Source organism: Mytilus californianus, unplaced genomic scaffold, assembly GCF_021869535.1.
Source record: "Mytilus californianus isolate M0D057914Y unplaced genomic scaffold, xbMytCali1.0.p SCAF_6, whole genome shotgun sequence".
NCBI classification, from domain to species: Eukaryota; Metazoa; Mollusca; class Bivalvia; order Mytilida; family Mytilidae; genus Mytilus; species Mytilus californianus.
The window spans coordinates 113,155,163-113,182,950 of record NW_026262712.1 but is presented as its reverse complement, the minus strand read 5'-3'; the positions used below and the strand labels follow the sequence as shown (position 1 = coordinate 113,182,950).

General features: G+C 34.8%; 1 protein-coding gene and 1 long non-coding RNA gene across 4 annotated transcripts in view; one reads left to right on the top strand and one right to left on the bottom strand.

Annotated features, from left to right (window-relative positions):
• The first annotated feature begins 3,756 nt into the window (after nt 1–3,756).
• The window catches only part of LOC127704506 (ETS-related transcription factor Elf-3-like), a 48,452-nt gene continuing 24,420 nt past the window's right edge, over nt 3,757–27,788 (top strand). The window contains exons 1-2 of one of the 2 annotated variants that reach the window (XM_052208600.1): nt 3,757–3,983; nt 17,556–17,601. In XM_052208600.1, the coding sequence (XP_052064560.1) occupies nt 3,973–3,983; nt 17,556–17,601 (57 nt within the window). In that variant the 5' untranslated portion in view covers nt 3,757–3,972. Of the gene's footprint in view, nt 3,984–9,646; nt 9,897–17,555; nt 17,602–27,788 lie in introns of those variants that run through there. The other variant, XM_052208598.1, reaches the window with a different exon arrangement.
• On the bottom strand, nt 13,585–27,135 carry LOC127704514 (uncharacterized). 2 transcript variants are annotated; one of them, XR_007983309.1, is made up of 3 exons: nt 26,980–27,135; nt 16,397–16,523; nt 13,585–13,830 (listed from the first exon to the last, which is right to left on the bottom strand). It is a non-coding gene; the product is annotated as an uncharacterized LOC127704514 (long non-coding RNA). The 2 variants fall into 2 exon arrangements; XR_007983308.1 differs by lacking the exon at nt 26,980–27,135 and having other exon boundaries at nt 16,397–17,549.

Here is a 27,788-nt window from a genome sequence, read left to right as displayed (position 1 = left end):
TTTTTTTTGAAGAAAAAAATTCCACCGACGTTTCAAGGTTAACTTCTTCTATTGACCGAAAATCATTATATTCAATTCCAAACCCTGACCGATTTAAATCCATTTTATTTATTTTTGCATTTGTATCACATTGAATAGTTACTGCATCAAATGTGAGAATCATAAACAATTGTTCCATCAGTAGACATGCTGATATATCTATATAAACAATTGTTCCATCAGTAGACATGCTGATATATCTATATAAACAATTGTTCCATCAGCAGACATCCTGATATATCTATATAAACAATTGTTCCATCAGTAGACATGCTGATATATCTATATAAACAATTGTTCCATCAGTAGACATGCTGATGTATCTATATAAACAATTGTTCCATCAGTATATAAACAATTGTTCCATCAGTAGACATGCTGATATATCTATATAAACAATTGTTCCATCAGCAGACATGCTGATGTATCTATATAAACAATTGTTCCATCAGTAGACATGCTGATATATCTATATAAACAATTGTTCCATCAGTAGACATGCTGATGTATCTATATAAACAATTGTTCCATCAGCAGACATGCTGATGTATCTATATAAACAATTGTTCCACCAGTAGACATGCTGATATATCTATATAAACAATTGTTCCATCAGAAGACATGCTGATATATCTATATAAACAATTGTTCCATCAGTAGACATGCTGATATATCTATATAAACAATTGTTCCATCAGCAGACATGCTGATATTATACAATTATAGCCTTTGTATGAGGTCGATACGAGGTTATGTCGACCTTAGAGAAGCATATGGACTGAGGACGAAGTCCGAGGTCGATATGCTTCTCTGGGTCGATATAACATCGTATTGACCTCAACCAAAGGCTACAATTGTTATATTATTAATCAACAACTATTGCATGAACAATGTAAAATTGGGGATTTCTAGAATCTATTTTTAGTAACATGCTGTATGCCCTGTGCAATATGCTGTTTTTGACCTACGAAAAGCTAAACACAACAGTATTGGCGTGCAAACTGAGCAAATACAAATGTACATGTGATCAAGTTTTAACGAATCACAAATCCTTAAAAATATTCGATTAATAATATATCTATATAAACAATTGCTCCATCAGCAGACATGCTGATGTATCTATATAAACAATTGTTCCATCAGTAGACATGCTGATATATCTATATAAACAATTGTTCCATCAGAAGACATGCTGATATATCTATATAAACAATTGTTCCATCAGCAGACATGCTGATGTATCTATATAAACAATTGTTCCACCAGTAGACATGCTGATATATCTATATAAACAATTGTTCCATCAGTAGACATGCTGATATATCTATATAAACAATTGTTCCATCAGCAGACATGCTGATATATCTATATAAACAATTGTTCCATCAGTAGACATGCTGATATATCTATATAAACAATTGTTCCATCAGTAGACATGCTGATATCAATTGTTCCATCAGTAGACATGCTGATATATCTATATAAACAATTGTTCCATCAGTAGACATGCTGATATATCTATATAAAAGACAGCTTTATGTATCAAAATATCATAACCATAGCTTTGTAAGATTGAATGATTGGTTGATTGATTCGTTGGTGTATAACGCCACTTTCACCACTATCGTGCTATTTCGTGGTTGTCAGTTTTAATTGATGGAGGAAGCCAGAGTGCCCGGAGAGAACCACCGACCTTCGGTATGAAATCTGACAATCCTAGTCAATTAAAATCGGAGTTGAGCGCATATCAGTGTTGACATGCTAGTGATACAGTAGTTCGACTACTTAGACCACTCAGACAACGAGGCCCTAGCTTTGTAAGAAAAGAAAAAGTGCTATTTCTTAGCCTAACCTACTAGTACTTTCACGTATAGACTGCGTTGATCTTTTGAAACGTCAATCGTATCGTATCTTAAAATGTGTTAATCTTTAACATGAATTAATCAATAACAATCAACGGGTGTCACAATGAGAGCAGAAACTACAGAACCTTCCGCAGCACCGGCGTTCACACCAGGTGTTTGGTTGGGTTCGTGAGAACCGGCGTTCACACCAGGTATTTGATTGGGTTCGTGAAAACCGGCGGTCACACCAGGTGTTTGGTTTGGTTAGTGAGAAACGGCGTTCACACCAGATGTATGGTTAGGTTCGTGTTGCTCAATCTTTAATTTCCTATGTAGTGTTTTTTCTGGAATGATGCCAGTCTGTTTTTTCAGACAATGAAAATATACCCAATTAAACATATTACTTTCCAAACGCGTTCATGCTACATAAAGCTAACAGTCGTGTTCACAATGACAGATGAAGGTATATTGTTTATTACATATTTGAATTGACCAGGTAAAAAATAGCTTGTATGCAAATTTTCGTAAAAAAGTCACCGTGGGATCGAAACTGTATCGTAAGCCCTTAGAGTATGGTATGATGGCATATTTAAACCGTTAGAAGAGACTTAGCTATGCATCGTTGTTTGTAAGAAGACTCGACTGTAAACACTTTATAATTTCATAATATGGATGTTGGGTCATCACTGTCGTCCCTTTTTTTTAAATTAAATTTAATAGACTTAAATCTTTTGTTGTTTTTTTAATGTTATACTAACTTAAGATCAGAATAATTTAGTATTTTTGATAGGGTTGGGACTATATAAAACGGTCTTTAAGATTCCTTGTTGTGTAATTTTACTTAGAATGGCACACCTTTACAAACAGACATGAATACACACCCTACCTGCTATCTTCTTCAGCTTTCTCTTTTCAGACCTCTGTCGTTTTTTTTTTCATTTTTTTTTAATTCTCTCAACTAATTATTTTGTATATTTGTTTCAATTTTTCATCGTGTAATGTATAAGAATGTTCAAGTATAATATTGTTAATAGTATTCAGGAGAATAGTGTCATGAGTACATTGACGTTGTGTCTGGTCCATTTTGTTGCTTTCAACAAATAAAATATGTTTAAACTAAATGACGGAAATGTCATAGGAAACATAGATAGATTTGTAATCCATACATAACTCCTCCTTGTGTGACCATTTAGCGTTTGGTTTCCAACTGTACTGTCAGTACATTAAACAATAAACATGGAGTCAGTATACATGTAACTGAAATTTTGTTGAGAATCAGGTAAAAGTGGGCTGATTAATCAAATAAGTCGTCGAATTAGGTCCAATATCAACAATCTTACGGAGTCCTCTGTTTGAAACTTTCCCTTTTTATATTAGCTGACATATTCCTCAATTAAAACTACCCACAACTTTATATTGTGTTTCCACTTGATGTGTTGTGTTTAAGGATATTAGGGACATTTGACTTAATTGCTAGGCAGCTAGACATTGTTGTTTATTTGCGAGTCCCCAGTAATATCATGACCAGATATAATTTATGTAAATGAAGTTCACGTTTTTAATATAAAATTGCAACTTAATAGAATTTGTCTTAATATTCACAAAATCTTTATAAAAGACTTCTAAGTCTAAATTCAAATGATTGATAAGAATATGAAAAGTGGTTCGTAGTGGGGAAGTGGTTTGGTTTCTTTTTTTCTTTTTTTTTGGGGGGGGGGGGGGGGTGCACCAATCTAACCGACTTAAGAAAATGTTGAGATTTCCAGATATTGAAAAATATATATTGGTTAAAGTAAAACATATACCTGTACACATATCATAATTCATATCGTCTTACACTTCCGGGTAAATACAATTTAAAAACCTTGAAAGATAAAATTAAACTATTGTTATATAATAAATAAGTTCTAGTGTTTTTAAAAAGTTAAACATATTATGCAGACATAAATTAAGGAGTGTTTTTTTATTCTTTTTCCTGGAGAAATTCATGAGCTATAGTGTTTGTGCAAAAAAATATGAAAACATTACTGAAAGGATTGCAAATTTTGGAGGAAAATCTTCATTGAAATAGTGTTTTGCTGATGTCATCATGTTTTACAGGTAGGTGCACATTTGCACATTTTTGTTAATATCTCAGCGTATTATAGCTTCTTATTAGAAAACAAATATATCATGTATATATAATTATGACATGGTGACAAAATGTACCATATCACAATTGAATCTTAAAAATCGTGCAGATGGTACAATCCTACTTTCGGTTTTAAGTTACGGTGGGTGATGCAGTTATTTTCAGTAAAAGAATAAGGGTTTGATAGATTATGTTTGTAATTAAAACATTTGTTTACTTTCATGTCCCCCCTCCAATTTCACGAAAGAAAAAAAACAACATTCAGCAACAAATTAATTCAAAACAAAAAGTAAAGCACGACCAAATTTCATTGAAGAATTTTCAAAAAGTATAGATAATGCATCCTGAAATATACGTCTCACGAGCTTTGAACTACTTTCATTTTCAGGAGACGTGAATTAATATTTTTAGAAAACATGCAATTCTTGTATAATGATACAACTAATGCACTTAAATTTTCCTTGAAATGCTGACTGGGTTTCTTAAGAAATGTAATCCGATCATGTTACCTTTAACTTGTGAAACATTCCTTGAGCTAGTCTCAAGTTAAATTGTTAGTGTTGCTACATATGGTTACGTCAAAAAAAACAAAACAAAACAAAATAAAAGAAGTATATGTTGGTTAAGTTAAATCTAAAGGGTAATATATTGAGTTAAAGTTGATATCAATAGTCCAGTCCAGTGCATGTTCTGATTTTTTGTCATGGATGGATACCCCATATCCTTAGTTTTTCTGTTATACAACAGACCGAATACGGGATTGGAACCAACCAGAACATGCAGAATCTCCTACGGAGCGAGATTCGGTGCTTAGACAAATTATACACATCGCATAGTCCGACATGTGATCACCCAGTCCAGTTGTTAGAATATATCAAAAACGGTATCAATATCAGATAGACATGTCTTTGGCAAATAGATAAAACTGAAATCGATATACTATAATGATCAGTCAAGTCATAATGGCAACCTTAAAATCCGCCATGTTACCTTCCTTATAATCATTCTGAAGAAAAGTGTTTCAGTCATGTTTATGTTATCTGTATTACCATACATTAACTAAACACGAAGTGACCCATTGAATAATTGTATAATCCTTCTGTTGAACACTTATTGATCTTTAATTAAATTATTATTTAAGGTCATCAACTGTCTTTATCGTTACTAATATTGATTTTATTTTTAATAATTTAATGTATATAACTAATCATGTATTTCTATTCGGTAATGGTCCGAATCCCTGCCATTATCTACAAAGTCGTGCTTTTCCCAGACTGTATTAGACGTCTTTACACTAAACTCGTTGGGTTTGTACTGATTGATACTTTTGCCTGGGAGGACATAGTTTGTTTATAAGTTGTAATTGGCTACGAACTATAGCTTCCAGTAACTGCGAGTACTATTAGATATTTTTTTGCGCAAAATACCAATCTACTGAGTCAATATAGAAATAAGAAGATGTGGCTTTTTCAATTGATTTTGCAGTTAGGCCTCATTGTGTTTTGTTATGCCAATACCCCAGGTTAGGGGAGAATTTAGCGATCGCAAAAAGTTTTATCCTCGCTTGATTCTTTGTGTGCCTGTCCAAAACCAGGAGCCTGTAATCCAGTAATTCGTTGATTGTTGTCTGCCATAATTGTTTTTCGTTTATAGTTTTAGCATGAAACTGGCCGTTGGATTTTTCTTTTGAATTGTCTCCCGGGATCTTTTATAGCTTACTATAGCTAACGCTCAGGATAAAATTCGAATATCACGGCCGAGGCCATGTGTAAATTTCCAACAAATCTATGGCTTCCATGAATTATTTCTTAAACATACCACGTATCCTTATTTTATGATAATATACCTATATGATGTTGATACAAATCTACAATTTTGTTTATCTTCAGTTTATAATTCTGGATTTTCTACCGAAACTACGGTTGTAAATTCGTCAAGTGGAGATAACTTACGAAGGATTTGGTTGTTCTGTTAGGCTGTTTGGTTCGAAACCTAAGTCTTATGTTTTTGTATGTAAGGTTGAAAATTTCCACAAGGGGTTTATTTTTTTTATAATTTCGCGTTTGAATTAAAATCGCTTAAATAAATTTGATTTATAAGAAAGAAAAATCCCAAAAAGAAACCCGCGAACATTCAAACCCTGCCAACAGGATTGACTCTAAACTCCTAACCCGCAAGGAAAAACCAACTAACAGTATTATGCATCCTAATGTTTGTACATGATGAATAACATTAAATTCATTCAGCAATAATTGAATAAATCTGTCGAGGTGAAATTATTCATATCAAAGCCGATCAAAGTTCTATGAATAAATATGGTGAATTCCTACTTCTATGCGTTTAATACTACTACTTTGTTGAATTTAAATACAAACCAATTTTTCAATACAGTCACCAATTATGCTTTTTTCCGATAAAATGTATGGTTTAAATGGTTTGATGACACAGTGTAAATTATGTCATACTGTTAATTATCTGATAATGGAATGTCAACCAAATGCTCTTGACTTAAACAGTTTCACAAACGATTCATGCTCAGTCTCGCATTCACATCCAACTTCAGAAATTCCTTAAACAGCAACTTCGATTCCTGGAAACAAGACGTAGTTTTTTTGTGTATTTCCTTTGGCACCTGACAATACTCCTAAGTAATTTGGTTCTGTACTTAATATAACACATGTGTCGGTAGTGATGAATTTTAAGTGGGAGGCAGTTGGAAGCTTTCTTTTTTGTTTTGTAATTTGATGATGATTTTTAAATGTTTTTTGTCTTTGCTTTTTTTCTTTTTAGTTTTGTTTATTTGCTGTTTTTTTTTTTTTTTCTTTTTGGGGATTTTTTATGTACTCAAAGAGAAGCGAAAGTTAGCAAAGGGACAATCAAAATTCAGAAGTCGAAAATAAATCGACAAAACCATCATGATGACAAAAAACGAAAAACTACATAGAAAGGCAAACAAACTACATAGAAAGGCAAAAACCACTCTACAAACTACATAGAAAGGCAAAAACCAGTCTACAAACTACATACAAAGGCAACCATCAGTCTACAAACTACATAGAAAGGCAAAAACCACTCTACAAACTACATACAAAGGCAACCATCAGTCTACAAACTACATAGAAAGGCAAAAACCACTCTACAAACTACATACAAAGGCAACCATCAGTCTACAAACTACATAGAAAGGCAACAACCACTCTACAAACTACATACAAAGGCAACCATCAGTCTACAAACTACATAGAAAGGCAAAAACCACTCTACAAACTACATACAAAGGCAACCATCAGTCTACAAACTACATAGAAAGGCAAAAACCACTCTACAAACTACATACAAAGGCAACCATCAGTCTACAAACTACATAGAAAGGCAAAAACCAGTCTACAAACTACATACAAAGGCAACCATCAGTCTACAAACTACATAGAAAGGCAAAAACCAGTCTACAAACTACATGCAAATGCAACCATCAGTCTACAAACTACATAGAAAGGCAAAAACCACTCTACAAACTACATACAAAGGCAACCAACAGTCTACAAACTACATAGAAAGGCAAAAACCACTCTACAAACTACATACAAATGCAACCATCAGTCTACAAATTACATAGAAAGGCAAAAACCACTCTACAAACTACATACAAAGGCAACCAACAGTCTACAAACTACATAGAAAGGCAAAAACCACTCTACAAACTACATACAAAGGCAACCATCAGTCTACAAACTACATAGAAAGGCAAAAACCACTCTACAAACTACATACAAAGGCAACCATCAGTCTACAAACTACATAGAAAGGCAAAAACCACTCTACAAACTACATAGAAAGGCAAAAACCACTCTACAAACTACATTCAAAGGCAACCATCAGTCTACAAACTACATAGAAAGGCAAAAACCACTCTACAAACTACATACAAAGGCAACCATCAGTCTACAAACTACATAGAAAGGCAAAAACCACTCTACAAACTACATAGAAAGGCAAAAACCACTCTACAAACTACATACAAAGGCAACCATCAGTCTACAAACTACATAGAAAGGCAAAAACCACTCTACAAACTACATACAAAGGCAAAAACCACTCTACAAACTACATACAAAGGCAACCATCAGTCTACAAACTACATAGAAAGGTAAACACCAGTCTACAAACTACATGGAAAGGCAAGCACCAGTCTACAAACTACATAGAAAGACAAACACAAGTCTACAAACTACATAAAAAGGCAAACACCAGTCGACAAACTACATGAAAAGGCAAACACCAGTCTACAAACTACATAGAAAGGCAAAAACCAGTCTACAAACTACATAGAAAGGCAAAAACCACTCTACAAACTACATACAAAGGCAACCATCAGTCTACAAACTACATAGAAAGGCAAAAACCACTCTACAAACTACATAGAAAGGCAAAAACCACTCTACAAACTACATACAAAGGCAACCATCAGTCTACAAACTACATAGAAAGGCAAAAACCACTCTACAAACTACATACAAAGGCAACCATCAGTCTACAAACTACATAGAAAGGCAAGCACCAGTCTACAAACTACATAGAAAGGCGAGCACCAGTCTACAAACTACATAGAAAGGCAAACACCAGTCTACAAACTACAAAGAAAGGCAAACACCAGTCTACAAATTACATAGAAAGGCAAGCACCAGTCTACAAACTACATAGACAGGCAAGCACCAGTCTACAAACTACACAGAAAGGCAAGCACCAGTCTACAAACTACATAGAAAGGCAAACACCAGTCTACAAACTACATAGAAAGGCAAACACCAGTCTTCAAATTACATAGAAAGTCAAGCACCAGTCTACAAACTACATAGAAAGGCAAACACCAGTCTACAAACTTCATAGACAGGCAAACACCAGTTTACAAACTACATAGAAAGGCAAACACCAGTCTACAAACTACATAGAAAACTAAAGTCTGAGACAAGTTAATATTTTAACAGTTTGTATCAGGGTATCAACATGATACATTCGTCGGTCGGTTGATCATATCAGTACATGTGTTTGGTCGGTTGATCATGTCAGAACATGCGTCGGTCGGTTGATCATGTCAGTTCATGCGTCGGTCGGTTGATCATGTCAGTACATGTTTTATTAAGATGTCCTCTATATGACGATTTTAGAAACCTTTTATATTATGTTGCTGAAACTTCTAATGAAAATTTTGATACTTTAGATGATAACCAAAAGTTAGTGTTTTTATTCTCAGATGTAAATATGATACGTGTGTGTGCCAAAACCTGTTATTTGATTTTAAGAAGACGTAGAAATTGTATATATTGTAAATAGTATTTTATTCCATATTGTTTAATGTATTATATCTATGCATTTTAATAGTCTCTTATAATTCTGTATAGAATGGCTCTCATTTTATTTAATATTGTTTTGCAATGTATAAATATCGATTGTACTTGTTGAGAGATGAGACTTTAATAAACCGTTGAAAACATTGAATATAAATATTTCAAGACAATAATCTACACTTAAAATTCCGGGAATGCAAAATATAAAGTCACGTTTGATTTAAACTAACAGAATAGATCTAACTTCCGTGTTTTTATATTCATAATTTTGAATGGTTAATAAAATTTATTACATTATTATTAGTATCCAAAATATACCGGATAAGTTTGTGTCAAGTTTGGAGGATGCATTTCCTCAGGAATACAGGGGAACTCAGTGGTGGTATGACTACACACATTTTATTTATTCAACTTTTTATTTTATAATTTCAACTGCGGAAAAAAGTAACTAGTTGATAAGCTTTTAAAAGTACGGAGATGCGTTTGAAAAGGATATTTATTTAAAGTTTAAAGTATGTTTGACAGAGGAAACTTTAGGTAAGTACAAAAAAGGTACATTGTATCTCTTTCCGCTTGACCGAATTAACTTGATGATTAGTCTTCTAAGTAAGCAATTTGTAACACTATAGTTTTGTACCTACTCCAATTGACAAAAGGAGATGTAAAGTTATAACGAATTTTCAGACAAAAATCATTTAAAAATTGCTAAGCAAAAATTACCTTAATAGTTGTTAACTTCTATGTCATTTGGTCTCTGGCTTCTATGCCATATGGTCTCTGGTCTCATTGGCAATTATACATGTAACACATCATCTTATTTTTTATAAATATTCACTACTTATCTCTAAACTAAAACCACCCTTACAATGTTATTTAATTTGTATACACTCTATAAGGAAATGGACAAGGTCAACCACTTATGTTGGTTACATGTATAAAATAGCGATAACATTTTACGATTAGCAATATACATGTATGTAGTTATTTATAGAACTTAAATGTAGCTGTAACGCAAAAACTCTATAAGGCCGACCCTATGGTATGGCTGGTTTTTTTTAACATAGGCCTTTGGACTTTTTCAAGCCGGCAGTAAACCCAAGGCTAAAGAAGGACGTCCGTTTTGGCTGTTTTGGTTGTATATATACACAGCCCCGTAATGTCGGAATAAGAACTTCAAACGGATGTCCAGCGTTATAAGAGTTGCAAACTCCCGTCTTGTTCTAGATCTCATTAAGGGGTCCTTATGTAGTCTGTTGCAAGACACCATATCTCCTGCCCTTGTCCGAAATACCCTATTTTGCCAGCCGCAGTCTGAAAGTCTTGTCCTGCATTCCGGTGAATCCAATTGTAAGAACCTATATCTATTGACATTGTTGTTTATTGTTGTTGTCCAAAAATAAATATGACAAAGTTACCACTGGACGTTAAGCGAACAACAAAAATGTCAAACAGTGGAAACAGAATTTTTTTTACAGATTGCAAATTGAAACAAAAACCATCTCTTATATATATATATATATGTGTGTGTGTGTGTGTGATTGAAAAATGATTTTACGTCTCCGCGTTTAACTGATTAGGCGAATAGAATATTTGCCATATTTTCATTTTTTCTAATATTGTTTATAACAGAAGATATACTTTTTGCTCATTGTTGAAGGCCGTATCGTGACTTGTAGTTGCTTATACCATGTCATTTGAACTCTGGTGGATATTTGATTCCTTGGCAATCATACCACGTCTTTTTTATATCTTTATATATCTATATACATAGCTTCCTTAGCGACGAATATCCCTTCAACGGTCTGATTGTATAGAGACAAAAATGAAATAACCCATTTAAATTCAGAGACGGTGGTTTACGGAAAATTGAATAGTGTCATTATATAAGTCATCTATTTTTTGTAATATTGAATTACATTTATAGAACATCGAATAAAAATACACACACACAAAATGTAAAATGAATAAGCCGATGTGAATGGACAAGAATATTTGCCATATTTTCATTTTTTCTTGTATTGTTTATAGCAGAAAATATGTATTTTGCTCATTGTTGGAGGCCGTATCGTGACTTGTAGTTGCTTATATCCACGTCATTTGAACTCTGGTGGATATTTGTTTCCTTGGCAATCATACCACGTCTTTTTTATATCTTTATATATCTATAATTCCCTTATTTTCAAAATCGTACACCTAAGTGCTGTGATTGATACATAGCTTCCTTAGCGACGAATATCCCTTCAACGGTCTGATTGTATAGTGACAAAAATGAAATAACCCATTTAAATTCAGAGACGGTGGTTTACGGAAAATTGAATAGTGTTATTATATAAGTCATCTATTTTTTGTAATATTGAATTACATTTATAGATCATCGAATAATGTGATCGGACATGCTTTCAACAGATTAACAACATATTTAATTGATCATGTAACGTTAATTAACGTGTAACCTTACTCTTCACATTGCAGTTATTGACTATTTTAAAACAGAATCCTTTTATTCTCTGATTTTGTAGCATGATCTCGTTTTATTATATGTCGCACAACAATTTAAAATTGAGGAGATGTGAAGATGACTATCCACCAGAGACCAAAAGACAAGAATATAAACAACTATAGAGGTCACCGCGTGGCCTTCAACCATGAGCAAATCCAATATATATTGTATGGTATGTTTTAAAAGGCTCCAGAAAACAGAATGTGAAACAATTTAAAAAGAACAAAAAACGAGACCTATTTAAGTCAGTAAACGGAAGCAAATGGTGAATAATCAATTGTTTAATGTCCAGAGGAAACTATTCATGCAGTTTTAGTTAAGAATAATAAACAATATATAAAAATTTACAGAAGAAAAACATATGATTATGAGAAGGGTTTGCTAATTTTGAAGATACTGAAAAACAAAGACTTATTTGATATGTTCAGAGATTAAACTTCACGACACGTCACCTAAGATTTGTATTTTGCTAGCAAGAATTGTCTCCCTTTAAATATTTTTTTTTTGTATAAGGAATAAAGTCGGCATTTATTAGATAATGGGTATCATAAATTAGTTAACATAGTTTTATTTATTGTCTTCATCAGTAAACAAGTGTATATACATATATGTCTATCTCTTTATGGGCCAGAGCACAGTAAACAAGTGTATATACATATATGTCGAACTCTTTATGGGCCAGAGCACAGAACAGTTGTGAATAGTTCTAACAGGAGCGAACCTGTGTGCGTCCACCTGCTATGCATACATCACCCGTCAGACGATTCCACACTCAGTCAAAATGTCACAATCTGGAATAGAATATAATTAGTAAAATTACAGATAAGTCAACAATTCTGTTATGACTACGAAAACATGTCGCTAGTGAGTTGAGACGTTCGGGCCAGTACTCATAGATCTAGAGGTGGTTTAAATTCAAGCTAAGTTTAAAAATGATTTAGACTAAGTTTAAAATTACACTGCATTTATAAAAGTGGTTTAAATCAATTTTTCAACCACCTTTATGAATACTGTTCCTCGTCCATTTGTAACTCTGTTGGAGCAGTTTTTGTGTCAGGAACACACCCCTGCTAATGAAGACCGTATAGTGTATAGTACATACAACATGCACGAATGTAACGTATCAATTGAGACATGTAAACACCATACGATGGAGCAGAGGGTATGTTACTGCTGAGAAATGGGAAGTTGACGATTGGAAAGATGAAATTATCACGTTGTCATAGATCGTCTGAAGTCGTCCATCTGTGTCAATATCGAGGAGCGACAGGACATCATCAACGGAAGTGAAATTAAAGAACCTTGCTAGATGTTTTTTTCTTCTTTTTAAAAAGGAATATGTGTGAGTTCTTCTTCATATGTTTTCAAACACATGTCAGACAGTAGGGATGCACAATTAGTACCCATTGGAATACCAGCTGTCTGTTAAGATATAAATCCATCAAACTTAATAACTGTGTTGTCGATCACAAAGTTCAGCATTTTGATGATGATGTCCTCGGCGTATTTGATTTTTGACATCAGTGAGATTCTTCACAAAGTAACATTTTTTATGACCTAAAACAAGAAATTTGTATCTACGAACCTTACGAACTTCGAAACAAATACTTTGAACGCTTTAGCTTCATTCTCCTCCCCCTCGTTGATTTTTAATCTCAATCAGTAGAATAAATTATTCAAAGAGGATCGTACCAACGTTCCTGAAAAAACACTAATGCAATGATATCTGGTATAAAACATATCATAGAAACACAGATGTAAACTATACAACAAATAGATAATATGATATCACAGAATGTTTGGTGTCACTGATAACAATCTCAAAATACTTAACCTGCTGATATAGATATTATACCGTCCCACACGCTAACATCGGTAGTCGTACTTTGTAGGAAATTGTTTACAACACCAAGAGGAAACGTAAATTGGTGGCACGACGATCTTGTGCAGTGCCCAGAGTAAATAAAAATTCTGAAAAAAAGAGAAAGAGTTAGCCTTGTTTATTGACATAAGCGAATGAATTAAAATCCGTAAAAAACCAGACACAATAAATTCACAACAACCGTATCATTACATCTTTTATGATTAATCTAAGAGCAAGTAAAAAGACGGGAAGGACAATTCCTAATTTTGGTTGCTTTTATTAATATATAAAAATATTACGACAATCACTTTGTGTGAAATGTCCCTGTTACTTATTTATTTCAAGTAGGTTTATACTTTCATTCATAATCCCTGCATCTGTGAAGAAAAAAAAAGGAAAACGGTGGTTGAATAATTTATGTGTTTTATTAAACAATTTACTGTTAACGTTGTTACAGTATAAAAAATAAAAGTATGTTGTCGAATGGAATAAAACATAATGAGTAGATATAAGAAGATGTGGTATGAGTGCCAATGAGACAGCTCTCCATCCAAGTCACAATTTGAAAAAATGAAACCATTATAGGTCAAAGTACGGCCTTCAACACGGAGCCTTGGCTTACACCGAACAGCAAGCTATAAAGGGCCCCAAAAATGACTAGTGTAAAACCATTCAAACAGGAAAACCAACGGTCTAATCTATAAAAAAAACGAGAAACGAGTAACACTTATGAACCACATCAACAAACGACAACCACTGAACATCAGGTTCCTTTAATTTGATAATGTCTCTGAGACCACATTAAAAAAGCACCCGAGAAAATATAATTTATGTTTTCTTTTCTGTCGTTTATTGAATGTATGAAATTGCAAATGTCATTGTTTGTTTACCATTGTTTGTAAAAGGGTGACTGGTATTTGAGATAAAATTGATGTGTGCATGGTAACAGTGTCAAATTTGAAAATTATCGAGTGAAATCTTTTTTATGAAGAGCAACTTCGGAAATATAGCCAACAATTGATATAATTAACAGTTAAGTTCTATCATCTATGAAACTCGTGGAATCAAGTAACATCGTGGAGACAAACAAAACAGGACGATGGCAAAACAAAAAATAGTAAACGGTACAAAATATGCACAACAGCCAGAAAAAAAATAAATTTACGTGTTTAAAATCATATGTTGAAGGGAAAGACATAACTATAGAGTTAAACAATACAGGTAGATAGATACACGTAGATTTTTTAGTTAGGTTATGAAGATTTCGTTTTTATTTACACTATGGATTTACAACCGTCGGCACAGTGAACCCCTATATTGATCATATTTAACTAAAGACTCATAAATCTTTGTTTACCTATGATAAAATGTTACGTATAAAATGATAAAACATTTGATTAATGGATAAGATGGTATGTAAAATTATTTCCTATAAGAGTAAACATTTTTTAAAAGGGGGACAAATAAATGCAATAGTAGTATACCGCTGTTCAATACGTGGAAATGTAGGTTTTACAATGACTAAAGTAAAGATACCGGTGAAAATAACACGGAACTTGGTATCAACTTTAATAGTACAAACAAGTTTTAATCTATGTTAACAAGCTAAACGATTTCATAATATTCAGCTTTTGGTACTGTATGGGTATTTTTTTTTTTAGTAATAATTGTTTTGCTTTTTTTTTAGCATTTTACATAATAAATTGAATAATATCTGTTTTTATTGGTTCCCATACTTTGTGGATTGTTTTTATTGGTTCCCATACTTTGTGGATTGTTTTTATTGGTTCCCATACTATGTGGATTGTTTTTATTGGTTCCCATACTTTGTGGATTGTTTTTATTGGTTTCCATACTTTGTGGATTGTTTTTATTGGTTCCCATACTTTGTGGATTATTTTTATTGGTTCCCATACTATGTGGATTGTTTGTATTGGTTCCCATACTTTGTGGATTGTTTTTATTGGTTCCCATACTATGTGGATTGTTTTTATTGGTTCCCATACTTTGTGGATTGTTTTTATTGGTTCCCATACTATGTGGATTGTTTTTGTTGGCCCACATACTTTGTGGATTGTTTTTGTTGGTTCCCATACTTTGTGGATTGTTTTTATTGGTTCCCATACTATGTGGATTGTTTTTATTGGTTCCCATACTTTGTGGATTGTTTTTTCTTCCTGTAAGTGATCTTATATCTGATATTGTCTCGAGGTTGTTAGCTAACATTCGGTTCCTGTTTCCATTGATTTACTGAAGGGACTTTACATGTAAGTGTGGTTGTTGTTTTACCAACAAATGAACATTGTATGCTTTAAATAGATTAGGCTGTCCTTTCTGTTTAGTGTCTCAGTTTCCGTATGCTCCAGGGAATAATATTGGACTGTTTGATCGGCAGTGATATTTTGACATTCGTTCGATTTCAAGTGTAGCACTATGCAAGCAAACGTTGTTTCTTAAAACAAATGATATTACTGAACAGTTTTAGACCGTGTATTTTAAAAATAGTTTTGGTCTCTGGTGGAAAGTTAATATACGTGATGTTATGCAGATGACAACAGTAAAAGCCATTTAAGTATTTGTACTATAACATGAAGCCTTGGAATTGATGGCGTAACGATTGATTTTGAATCGTTTATAATTTGGTTCAAGAACAAATAAGTAATATGAGCTCACTTTGGATCGCAGTCTCATTTTTCACTATATGTTCCTTTTCTAAAAGTGCAGGAAACTTAGATCATAGAGCTTCTCTCATTGTTATGGCTCTGCCTTTATCAAGTATCACAGTTAAATATGTCGTTATCTAAAATTATTTATACAATCAGATTTACTTAACTGCTAATCAAGCAAGAACTTAACCTAATATATATCAGACAATTTCATGCAATGAATTTTCTCAAAAATATGCAAGAAAAGTCATGTGCTTTTAGCGTTATCACGACGTGGACGTCAAAATATAGTAACGGGGACATTTCATTAGACATATTAAATCGTTTCGTATTTTCTACATGCAGCTAAGGCTAAAATAAATCTCTTTTAATTTTATAGGAATTTAATGCATTGTCTCTTAAAGTCAGTTAAAAAGTGTTAAAAATTTGAAATAAGGTGGAATTTCATTCAACAGTCTTTGAATTTGTAAATGCATCCTTTTGTCAGTCGGGACATTTTATTGAACACAAGAAAACTAACAATGTTTTGAAAGTAAGACCGCAATTAGATAGTAATGACTTCAGATAGCTTCTTTGGGAAATGTGTGATTTTTTCTGGTATGATCATAGAGAATCACTTACATGATATCTTATATCTTATAATATCGAAGGAAATTTTATTATTATATTTAACATACTAACCTCGTCCACCATAACAATGTGTTACAGGGGGATACCCTTAAAATGTCGTTAAAGGCAATCGAATGAACTAAGTGTTTTCTATAAATGATATGCAGAGCACAAACTTACCTATATTTTATTGATTTCTTTGGTTAATATGCTTTCGAATGATATGTAGAACATAGATATTTATTGTGTAGAAAAAGATCTTGACAAAGAATTGGAACAACCCGCTATCAGTCATTTTTTTTTTCAGACAGGCGCCAATAACGTGCGCAATGTCTGTAGTATCTTCATATAATAGTTTTGATATTGGTGTCGATGGTCCCTGACCCATGGGAAAGTTTATTCCAGAAACACGGTATAATGTGATTTGTTTTTGTCATAGAACACTCAAATGTGTTCCCTAAATATGTTAATGATACGTGTAGATCCTTGTTTTATGAATGGTCTTTTTATGTCCTTAATTACATTATGTTTTAGATTGTTTCCAATTTCTTTTTCAGATCAGATCTCTTCAATGGGATCATGGCTTCAACAGTCTTCCCTTCTGTAAGTAGTCATAGTGATAAATTATATATTATAGATGCAAATTTACAAATAAATGAATGAATTCAAAGTTGGCGCAACCTTGACCAATAATGTAATGTCTTTGTATCTATCTTGGATAATTATGATTAAGGATCAGAATATCCCGTGTGACTTTGTCTGCCAAATATGAAAAAAATAATGAGAAGTGTAAATTTTGAGTATCAATAAACTATGAGAATTAAAGTTTAAAAAAATACAAATTAAGCCTTTTTTGATGAAAACGTTATAAACCATTATAACCAATTGGACTGTTCAACATTTTATCAAAACCAATGTGCCATATTTGAATTTTATAGAGATACTTATAAGGTTGCTAAAAAAATCTTACCTTTTTAAGTGTGTTAATTTAGAAAATTTGATATTGAAATTCCAGTGCGTTTCAATTTGACCTTTTAATTAACCTTGTCTACAAACCTTGGAGATTTCACAGCTTGATAAACGGCACGGACATCTATTGTTGAAGGTCGTATGCTGGCACGAATTTCATTTTGAGGTTGCCGTCTCGTTGACATATACTCCGTTGATTCATACCCTTTCTCGTTTCCATGCATTCTCTATTCTATTTCATATTGCTGGTCTGAATGTAAATGCACAATGCATATAATTTACGGTAAAACATATGCTACATCTGTTTTATGTTTTCTGTGTTAACTAATGCAACTAATTAAATGTAGACACGCATGCTTGACAGATCGACCAAATCTTGAAGCAGGCCGACATTGGGTGTGATGATTTGATACCGGATACACATATTAATCGATTAAAGAGAGACACCAAAAATCTAATGACCATATTTCATTTAACGATTGAAATGATATCACATGACATACTTAATATGGAATTTTAATAAGATAGTACAAAAAGAATCAGTTCGGCTGATTCACATCGTTGCACTTTGCAAATGTTTCTTCTGAAAACCTCATTTCTGTTCGACAATCGTTCGGTGAAATCAGATTTTATAGGTGAAAGACAAGACATGATTTCTTATAAATTTTGATGCTGTGGCAAGAAACCCACGTGAATGGAATAGATGTGCATGAAGAAAAGAAAGGCAAATGTGCAATAGTAAATGTCATTCAATGATTTGTTTTGAAGTATTGCACTTGCCATATTAGTATTTTATATTGATATATTTACAAATTTTGATATTTGAAACATTTACATATTTTCACAGCTACATGTGAGACCACATTTATAAATGAGTTGATCACATTTTTCGATCAAACTGACTTCTGAGTAACGGGCAAACCACAGAATAAACATGTAATGTAAATGGTAAATTATATCATAGCGGGTTTCTATGTTCCCAATGTTGTCATTTTGTTAAGGGAGACGGATTCTTCTTGTTTCCGAATCCCTGTATTTTTATTGTATAATTGTAATTTGTGCACTTTTGAAAATATTGTTTAAACTAATATATTATGTTTGTAAATATGTTTTGATATGATGTTTATCAAACAAAGTTTATCTTTTATTTATAATTTTCATTATAAACAAAACAGCCTCGATCTTTATTCCGGTTCTTGTGTATTTATAATACAAAATATTCTTGATATATGTTATTCCTGAAACGTTTAGTGATTATACATATTCCCTAAACATTTCAGTGATTACCTGTATACATAATCCCTAAGTATTTCAGTGATTACCGTTATACATAATCCCTAAGCATTTCCGTGATTACCGGTATACATAATCCCTAAATATTTCAGTGATTACCGGTATACATAATCCCTCAGTATTTCAGTGATTACCGGTATACATAATCCCACAGTATTTCAGTGATTACCGGTATACATAATCCCTCAGTATTTCAGTGATTACCGGTATACATAATCCCTCAGTATTTCAGTGATTACCGGTATACATAATCCATAAGTATTTCAGTGATTACCGGTATACATAATCCCTAAGTATTTCAGTGATTACCGGTATAGGTATACATAATCCCTAAGTAATTCAGTGATTACCGGTATACATAATCCCTAAGTATTTCAGTGATTACCGGTATACATATTCCCTAAGCATTTCAGTGATTACCGGTATACATAATCCCAAATTATACAAATTTAATGTAACATCTTTACAAATATAAGAAAGACCCTAAGTGTGTGCAGACTTTTCACTTAGAAGGACCCTAAGTGTGTGCAGACTTTTCACTTAAAAGGACCCTAAGTGTGTGCAAACTTTTCACTTAGAAGGACCCTAAATGTTGCAAACTTTTCACTGAGAAGGACCTTTAGTGTGTGCAGACTTTTCACTTGAGTGATAATTTGTACGGAGTGTCTATTGTTCCGGCTAGCCGGACGAATAGTTAAAAATCTCTATTTTTCCGGCCATCAGTTTGCGGATGCGCAAATGTTCAATATCAACAGAAGTGTCATGTGGCGCGGAAAGTGTCCCGGATGAGGTGTCGGATTGCAAACGCGCGTATGCAATGGACGTTTTGAGAATTGGAGATCGTGATTTATATTTAAAGATATCCTAAAGAAAATTAGAGAGAATGTGATTGCTTTATAAACACATTTCTATAGGGGAGACTCCGGAACAATAGCGTATGCACGTAAACTGAGAAGAATAAAGCTTGAAATCAAACTGAAATTGCTGATTTACCCCATTACCTTTACCTGTATCAACTGATGGAGGCAAAACGTATAGCAACAATTCAGGGGAAAACAACTAAATCAAATATGCTTTGATGCGTTATTTCTAAGTTCTACTACAACGGAGATCTATGAACATGCACTGATAGGCCTGGAATGGGAATAGTATACCAGGGTTTGGGGTAAACCCCCCTTTTTATTCTGTTTTATTTTTTTTTAAATCTATCGCTAACAAAATCTTACTTTAGGGGCAGGTAACATGTGCCTACCCTTTTCTCTTATTTCATGTGTGTTAAAAATCACCGAACATTTTGATTAAAAAATCGTGCAAAATCATTTGACGACCTGATTTGAACCAAACTTCAAGGAAACGATAAATTCAGGATCTTCCTCAGGAATCATAGATGTCCATTAAAGCTATATATCAGTGGCCCGACTTTTAGCCTTGCAGTAAATTAATAGGTAGAACAACAAAATAGGAGAGGCATTTTTGCCTCCCCCCCCCCTTTTCCTTTAAAATAAAACAAATCTGAATAAGCTGTATCTTTGTTGTAAATTCATATGCATTTTCATTTGCACAATTATTTGCCAAGACTACTAGTGACTTTAATTCAAAAGTGTATTTGCTGCATATCAGTAGATGTTGATATTCTTCTTTTTATTTCATTTGACAAGCTGTTTATATTTACGGGGAATCGGCGTGTTCCATGGATCGAACATCCAGTAGAAAAATAAATCTAAGTTGGTACTTGAGAAATTTATTCCCATAATAAAAATGTTTGCGTTATTACTATTTTCCAGAACGTTTTATCTTGAGTTTACGTCCGCTCGGAGAACGTGCAAACAATGAATAGTTCCAATTCTCAGTGTTTGCATGTTCGGAAATTTTTTGCCACTACATTCTCCATTGGATGCTACAATAACCACTTAACCCAAAACATATTCATCATTCATTTTTATGTATGGCCGGAATTATAGCATAATAGCACAGAAAAGCTATTCTTCCGGATGGCCGGAAGATTAGACATTTTTTGCTATTTTTTCCGGCTAGCCGGAAGAATAGCCACTGCCTAATTTGTAGTACAATAGGCAAACCTTTATTGAGTTGTTCCAAATGTCTCAATACTCTTCCAATGAGAGAAAAGAATGTTGTCGTGTCAAATGAAATCAGTTTACAACCCCTTTTTATCAGATGGAAAAGGCTGAGGGGGAAAAGCAGATTTTCTTTCAACAAGAATGATAGTGACTTGAAAAAAATATGAACAAAAATGTTCAGTTTGGAAGTCAAAATTTAGAGACAAACTTACTAATAGAATTTTTATCTCGTATTTCTTACTTTTTTTTATTCTAAGAGATATCCATACTTTTATTCATATAACTGTAATCTCTTATATCTTGAAATCCATTCCAAGTTTTTAATTTGGTTACATAATTACAGGACCTATTCATGTAAGATTGTGGTTTTCTAAAATGTTTAATCATTATTTGGTTATATTAGATTAGAACTTGTATTGCACTCATACCAAGGGTAGACCAATATTAAGAGAGTATTGTCACCGTCTGACATTTACCCATACCAAGGGTATACACCAATATTAATAGAGTATTGTCACCGTCTGACATTTACCCATACCAAGGGTACACCACTATTAATAGAGTATTGTCACCGTCTGACATTTACCCATAACAAGGGTACACCAATATTAAAAGAGTATTGTCAACGTCTGACATTTACCCATACCAAGGGTACACCAATATTAATAGAGTATTGTCACCGTATGACATTTACCCATACCAAGGGTACACCAATATTAATAGAGTAGTGTCATCGTATGGCATTTACCCATACCAAGGGTATACCAATATTAATAGAGTATTGTCATCGTCTGACATTTACCCATTCCAAGGGTACACCAATATTATTAGAAGTATTTTTACTGTTAAGCACTAAAACCCATACATAGGTCGCCTCTGGTTAACTGTTAGATAAATACGCAGCCACGTTCGGTCGAAAGGCTGATAAAGCTTCCTGTCATCGTTATTACTATGTCCGAGACCCATCGACCAGTACTACATCATCGTGGATAGCGGGCTGCCAAGCTGACCAACCTGGCCCTGAAAGCAGCCGTTGTGAAGGAAGTAGACTGCAACCAAACAACAATAGTAAAAAACCAAATCAATCCAGCAAAACCAAAATGGCCGTCCTGTTCCAGCTTGACAACAACAAAAACATTTAAATGCTCACCAAACGCCTTCGGGCACCGAGCCGACTGTGCGAGGGCTGTTAAGCCAGTCAAGGTCGTTAAACACTTCCATCATCATCGAAATGGGGACGTTATTTTTCGATGCTTTGTCTATACGTAAAATAAACTGTTGACACAGAACCGTATCGCCTGTATGTAATTTTGACAGATAAATGCAATGTTGATATTAAAATTACAATACTGTAACATGTAAACTATGCAAAAAGTTAAGTACAAAAAATACCGAACTCCAAAGAAAATTCAAAACGTCCGAGGCCAAACATTCACTAGGGAATTTAGATAAACCAACCGCTCATACAACTGCAAACCAAATATCATTGACTTACCGATAGTGATTCCTTTCAAAATGGCCTAATCGCAGACTTTAACATGTAAACTATGGACAAATAAAATCATCTCAATGAATATCAGATGTGCTAATGCTAATACAACTACAAACCAAATATCATTCATTGTTTTGCTATTAGTGGTCCTCTAAAACTGACCTAATCACAAACTTTAACATTTAAACTAAGCAAAAGTTGCAAAGTCAATATACCATGACTGACGGGGCGTGGCTAAAAAGTTCATGGAAATGAGATGTGCCAATGCTACTCCATACTAAATATCATTGATTTAACATTTTTGGTTCACCCTTAAACTGACATAATCACAAACTTTAATTGTCGACGCCGCCGTAGGAAACAGCACGCCTTAGATCTCGTCTATTCAACTTTGTCAAGGCGAGACAAAAAACCAACCTTATAACAGTTGATAAGGGGTCATTTGTTGGCCTTTTTCAAGGCAAATGTTTTGCCCATATTCAACACACCTTAATTCTTTTACAGCTGCAGAGTTCCCTCCCCTCATCCCGGTCGACACAATTTGCAGAAACGTCTTGTTTTATTTGTTGTTTATTTGTTCTCGTCTTCAAAATGCTTGAAATGTTGGTAACTAGACGTTTATCAATACATTGCACTAACTTATCTACTGAACAACAGCAGTTCAATGTATCGTCTTTGGACCTGGACATCGGGCATATCATATTATTGTACTATGCATACTCTAACGATGTAGTTGAATCATTAATGCAATCTGTGAAATGTTCATTGAGCTTTTTTCTTCATGAAACAATCGCTCCCATACGATTTTAACATTTTATAGGATGAGAGATGGTACTGTTTCTGTCTATGATGAACTAACATATCGAGACGTTTTATTGAGTACACCCATACACTTATTTGTTTTGATGACGACTGTGCGTTTGTTTTGTGATTATTAGAAATATATAATTATATAAAAAGCTGAATTAGGTTGCTGAAAAGTAATTAAAATTGTTTTATCACGAGTCGTGAATTTATTTTAATACTAGTATATAGTTATATGACAAAGAGTAGAAACTCGATTTGTATTCATGAGGTGGAGTTCGAATATAGTCACGAGCGGGCGATGGGTTCTGTGCAGGGAGGGTGTTACCAATGTTGCACCAGCCTCATGAGTTAAGAGCCCCGATCCTCCTATAATAGGGTTATCGAAGACCCATCCAGTCCCTATAAGAAGGTTGTCGAATATCCGCTGAGTGCCTATAAGAAGGTTGTCGAAGACCCAACCAGTCCCTATAAGAGGATTGTCGAAGACCCACCGAGTCCCTATAAGAAGGTTGTCGAAAACCCGCTGAGTCCCTATAAGAAGGTTGTCGATGACCCAACCAGTCCCTATAAGAGGATTGTCGAAGACCCACCGAGTCCCTATAAGGTTGTCGAAGACCCACCGAGTCCCTATAAGAAGGTTGTCGAAGACCCACTGAGTCCCTATAAGAGGATTGTCGAAGACCCACCGAGTCCCTATAGGAAAATTGTCGAAGGCCTACCGAGTCCCTATAAGAAGGTAGTCGAAGACCCACCGAGTCCCAATAAGAAGGTTGCTGAAAACCCACCGAGTCCCTATAAGGTTGTCGAAGACCCACTGAGTCCCTATAAGAGGATTGTCGAAGACCCACTGAGTCCCTATAAGAGGATTGTCGAAGACCCACGGAGTCCCTATAAGAAGGGTGTTGAAAGCCTACCGAGTCCCTATAAGAAGGTTGTCGAAGACCCACAGAGTCCCTATAAGAAGGTTGTTGAAGACCCACTGAGTCCCTATAAGAAGGTTGTCGAAGACCCACTGAGTCCCTATAAGGATGTCGAAGACCCACAGAGTCCCTATAAGAGGATTGTCGAAGACCCACTTAGTCCCTATAAGAAGGTTGTCGAAGACCCACTGAGTCCTTATAAGAGGATTGTCGAAGACCCACTTAGTCCCTATAAGAAGGTTGCTGAAAACCCACCGAGTCCCTATAAGGTTGTCGAAGACCCACTGAGTCCCTATAAGAGGATTGTCGAAGACCCACCGAGTTCCTATAAGAAGGTTGTCGAAAACCCAACCAGTCCCTATAAGAGGATTGTCGAAAACCCACCGAGTCCCTATAAGGTTGTCGAAGACCCACCGAGTCCCTATAAGAAGGTTGTCGAAGACCCACTGAGTCCCTATAAGAGGATTGTCGAAGACCCACCGAGTCCCTATAGGAAAATTGTCGAAGGCCTACCGAGTCCCTATAAGAAGGTTGTTGAAGACCCACCGAGTCCCAATAAGAAGGTTGCTGAAAACCCATCGAGTCCCTATAAGGTTGTCGAAGACCCACTGAGTCCCTATAAGGTTGTCGAAGACCCACTGAGTCCCTATAAGAGGATTGTCGAAGACCCACGGAGTCCCTATAAGAAGGGTGTTGAAAGCCTACCGAGTCCCTATAAGAAGGTAGTCGAAGACCCACCGAGTCCCTATAAGAAGGTTGTTGAAGACCCACTGAGTCCCTATAAGAAAGTTGTCAAAGACCCACTGAGTCCCTATAAGAAGGTTGTCGAAGACCCATTGAGTCCTTATAAGAGGATTGTCGAAGACCCACTTAGTCCCTATAAGAAGGTTGCTGAAAACCCACCGAGTCCCTATAAGGTTGTCGAAGACCCACTGAGTCCCTATAAGAGGATTGTCGAAGACCCACCGAGTCCCTATAGGAAAATTGTCGAAGGCCTACCTAGTCCCTATAAGAAGGTAGTCGAAGACCCACCGAGTCCCAATAAGAAAGGTTGCTGAAAACCCACCGAGTCCCTATAAGGTTGTCCAAGACCCACCGAGTCCCTATAAGAGGATTGTCGAAGACCCACTGAGTCCCTATAAGAGGATTGTCGAAGACCCACCGAGTCCCTATAGGAAAATTGTCGAAGGCCTACCGAGTCCCTATAAGAAGGTAGTCGAAGACCCACCGAGTCCCAATAAGAAGGTTGCTGAAAACCCACCGAGTCCCTATAAGGTTGTCGAAGACCCACTGAGTCCCTATAAGAAAGTTGTCAAAGACCCACTGAGTCCCTATAAGAAGGTTGTCGAAGACCCACTGAGTCCCTATAAGGATGTCGAAGACCCACAGAGTCCCTATAAGAAGGTTGTTGAAAACCCACCGAGTCCCTATAAGGTTGTCGAAGACCCACTGAGTCCCTATAAGAAAGTTGTCAAAGACCCACTGAGTCCCTATAAGAAGGTTGTCGAAGACCCACTGAGTCCCTATAAGGATGTCGAAGACCCACTGAGTCCCTATAAGAGGATTGTCGAAGACCCACGGAGTCCCTATAAGAAGGGTGTTGAAAGCCTACCGAGTCCCTATAAGAAGGTAGTCGAAGACCCACCGAGTCCCTATAAGAAGGTTGTTGAAGACCCACTGAGTCCCTATAAGAAAGTTGTCAAAGACCCACTGAGTCCCTATAAGAAGGTTGTCGAAGACCCACTGAGTCCTTATAAGAGGATTGTCGAAGACCCACTTAGTCCCTATAAGAAGGTTGCTGAAAACCCACCGAGTCCCTATAAGGTTGTCGAAGACCCACTGAGTCCCTATAAGAGGATTGTCGAAGACCCACCGAGTCCCTATAAGAAGGGTGTTAAAGACCCACTGAGTCCCTAAAAGAAGGTTGTCGAAGACCCAATCAGTCCCTATAAGAAGGTTGTCGAAGACCCACTGAGTCCCTATAAGAAAGTTGTCAAAGACCCACTGAGTCCCTATAAGAAGGTTGTCGAAGACCCACTGAGTCCCTATAAGGTTGTCGAAGACCCACAGAGTCCCTATAAGAGGATTGTCGAAGACCCACTGAGTCCCTATAAGAAGGTTGTCGAAGACCCACTGAGTCCTTATAAGAGTATTGTGGAAGACCCACTGAGTCCCTATAAGAAGGTTGTCGAAGACCCAATCAGTCCCTATAAGAGGATTGTCGATCGAAGACGCGGTATGGCTATAACATTTGCCCCAGTAAAAAATTCATACGTCAGACAATGTATTGTTAATTAAAAGACTTATATGTCATACTGCAGCAGTACCAAAACAGTATCGCGAAAGTAAATCACATCATAAGGTGTAAAATAATATGCAGCATGTCCACATTTGAGTTAGATATTAAAAACCTGAACCCTACCTGTGCTCTCCCTTAATATTGTGTGCAAGTCGAAACCTGGGACGGTCTATTCACTTCGTTTGGTTGGTTTTTTTTCAGTTACAAATACGTCTGTAAATACCTTCCTGGATTGAAAAAATCCGGAAGAAGGAAGCAATTTGCATAAAATATGCGTTGTATTTTCTATAAATATACAAAATTTTCCAACATTAGTTGAGATTATTTTTAACGTTATAGATACACATCAAAATTATTTATAACATTAAAGTAGATTGTAACCAATAGAGTCGCAAAAGAAGACATTTATACAACAACGTCAATGATAAAAGAACCACCTTTTTATGGTTAATGGTATAGATGAATAAAATGTAATATTCAAACAATTTTATAGAAAAACAATCATTTGCTAATTTAAAATCATCCTGATATTAACTTAATATAGTATTTTTTTGTATTTTTTTCTATCACTAACTTAAAAATGTACATACTGTTTCACGTTTACCAATGCATACATGCTTTTTTACCGGGCCAATGATAGCTGATGAATAAGCATTCTTGTTCTCAATCCTGAGGTAGAGATAGGATGATACCTGAATATAATCAGGTATTAACATTGAAAAAAGTAGGCTGTATTTGGTAGGAGCATTTACCTCAGTAATGTATATTTCTATATAAATAGTTAATCCACATCCATATCTTAATTATGAACAGATAATCAGCGTTACTGGGATTTTTTAAAAATTTAATGTTAAATTGTTTTATCGGTACAACATTATCAAATTATGAGTCTATTATAGAAATCAGGTAAAAATAAAGGTATTTTTTGGTCG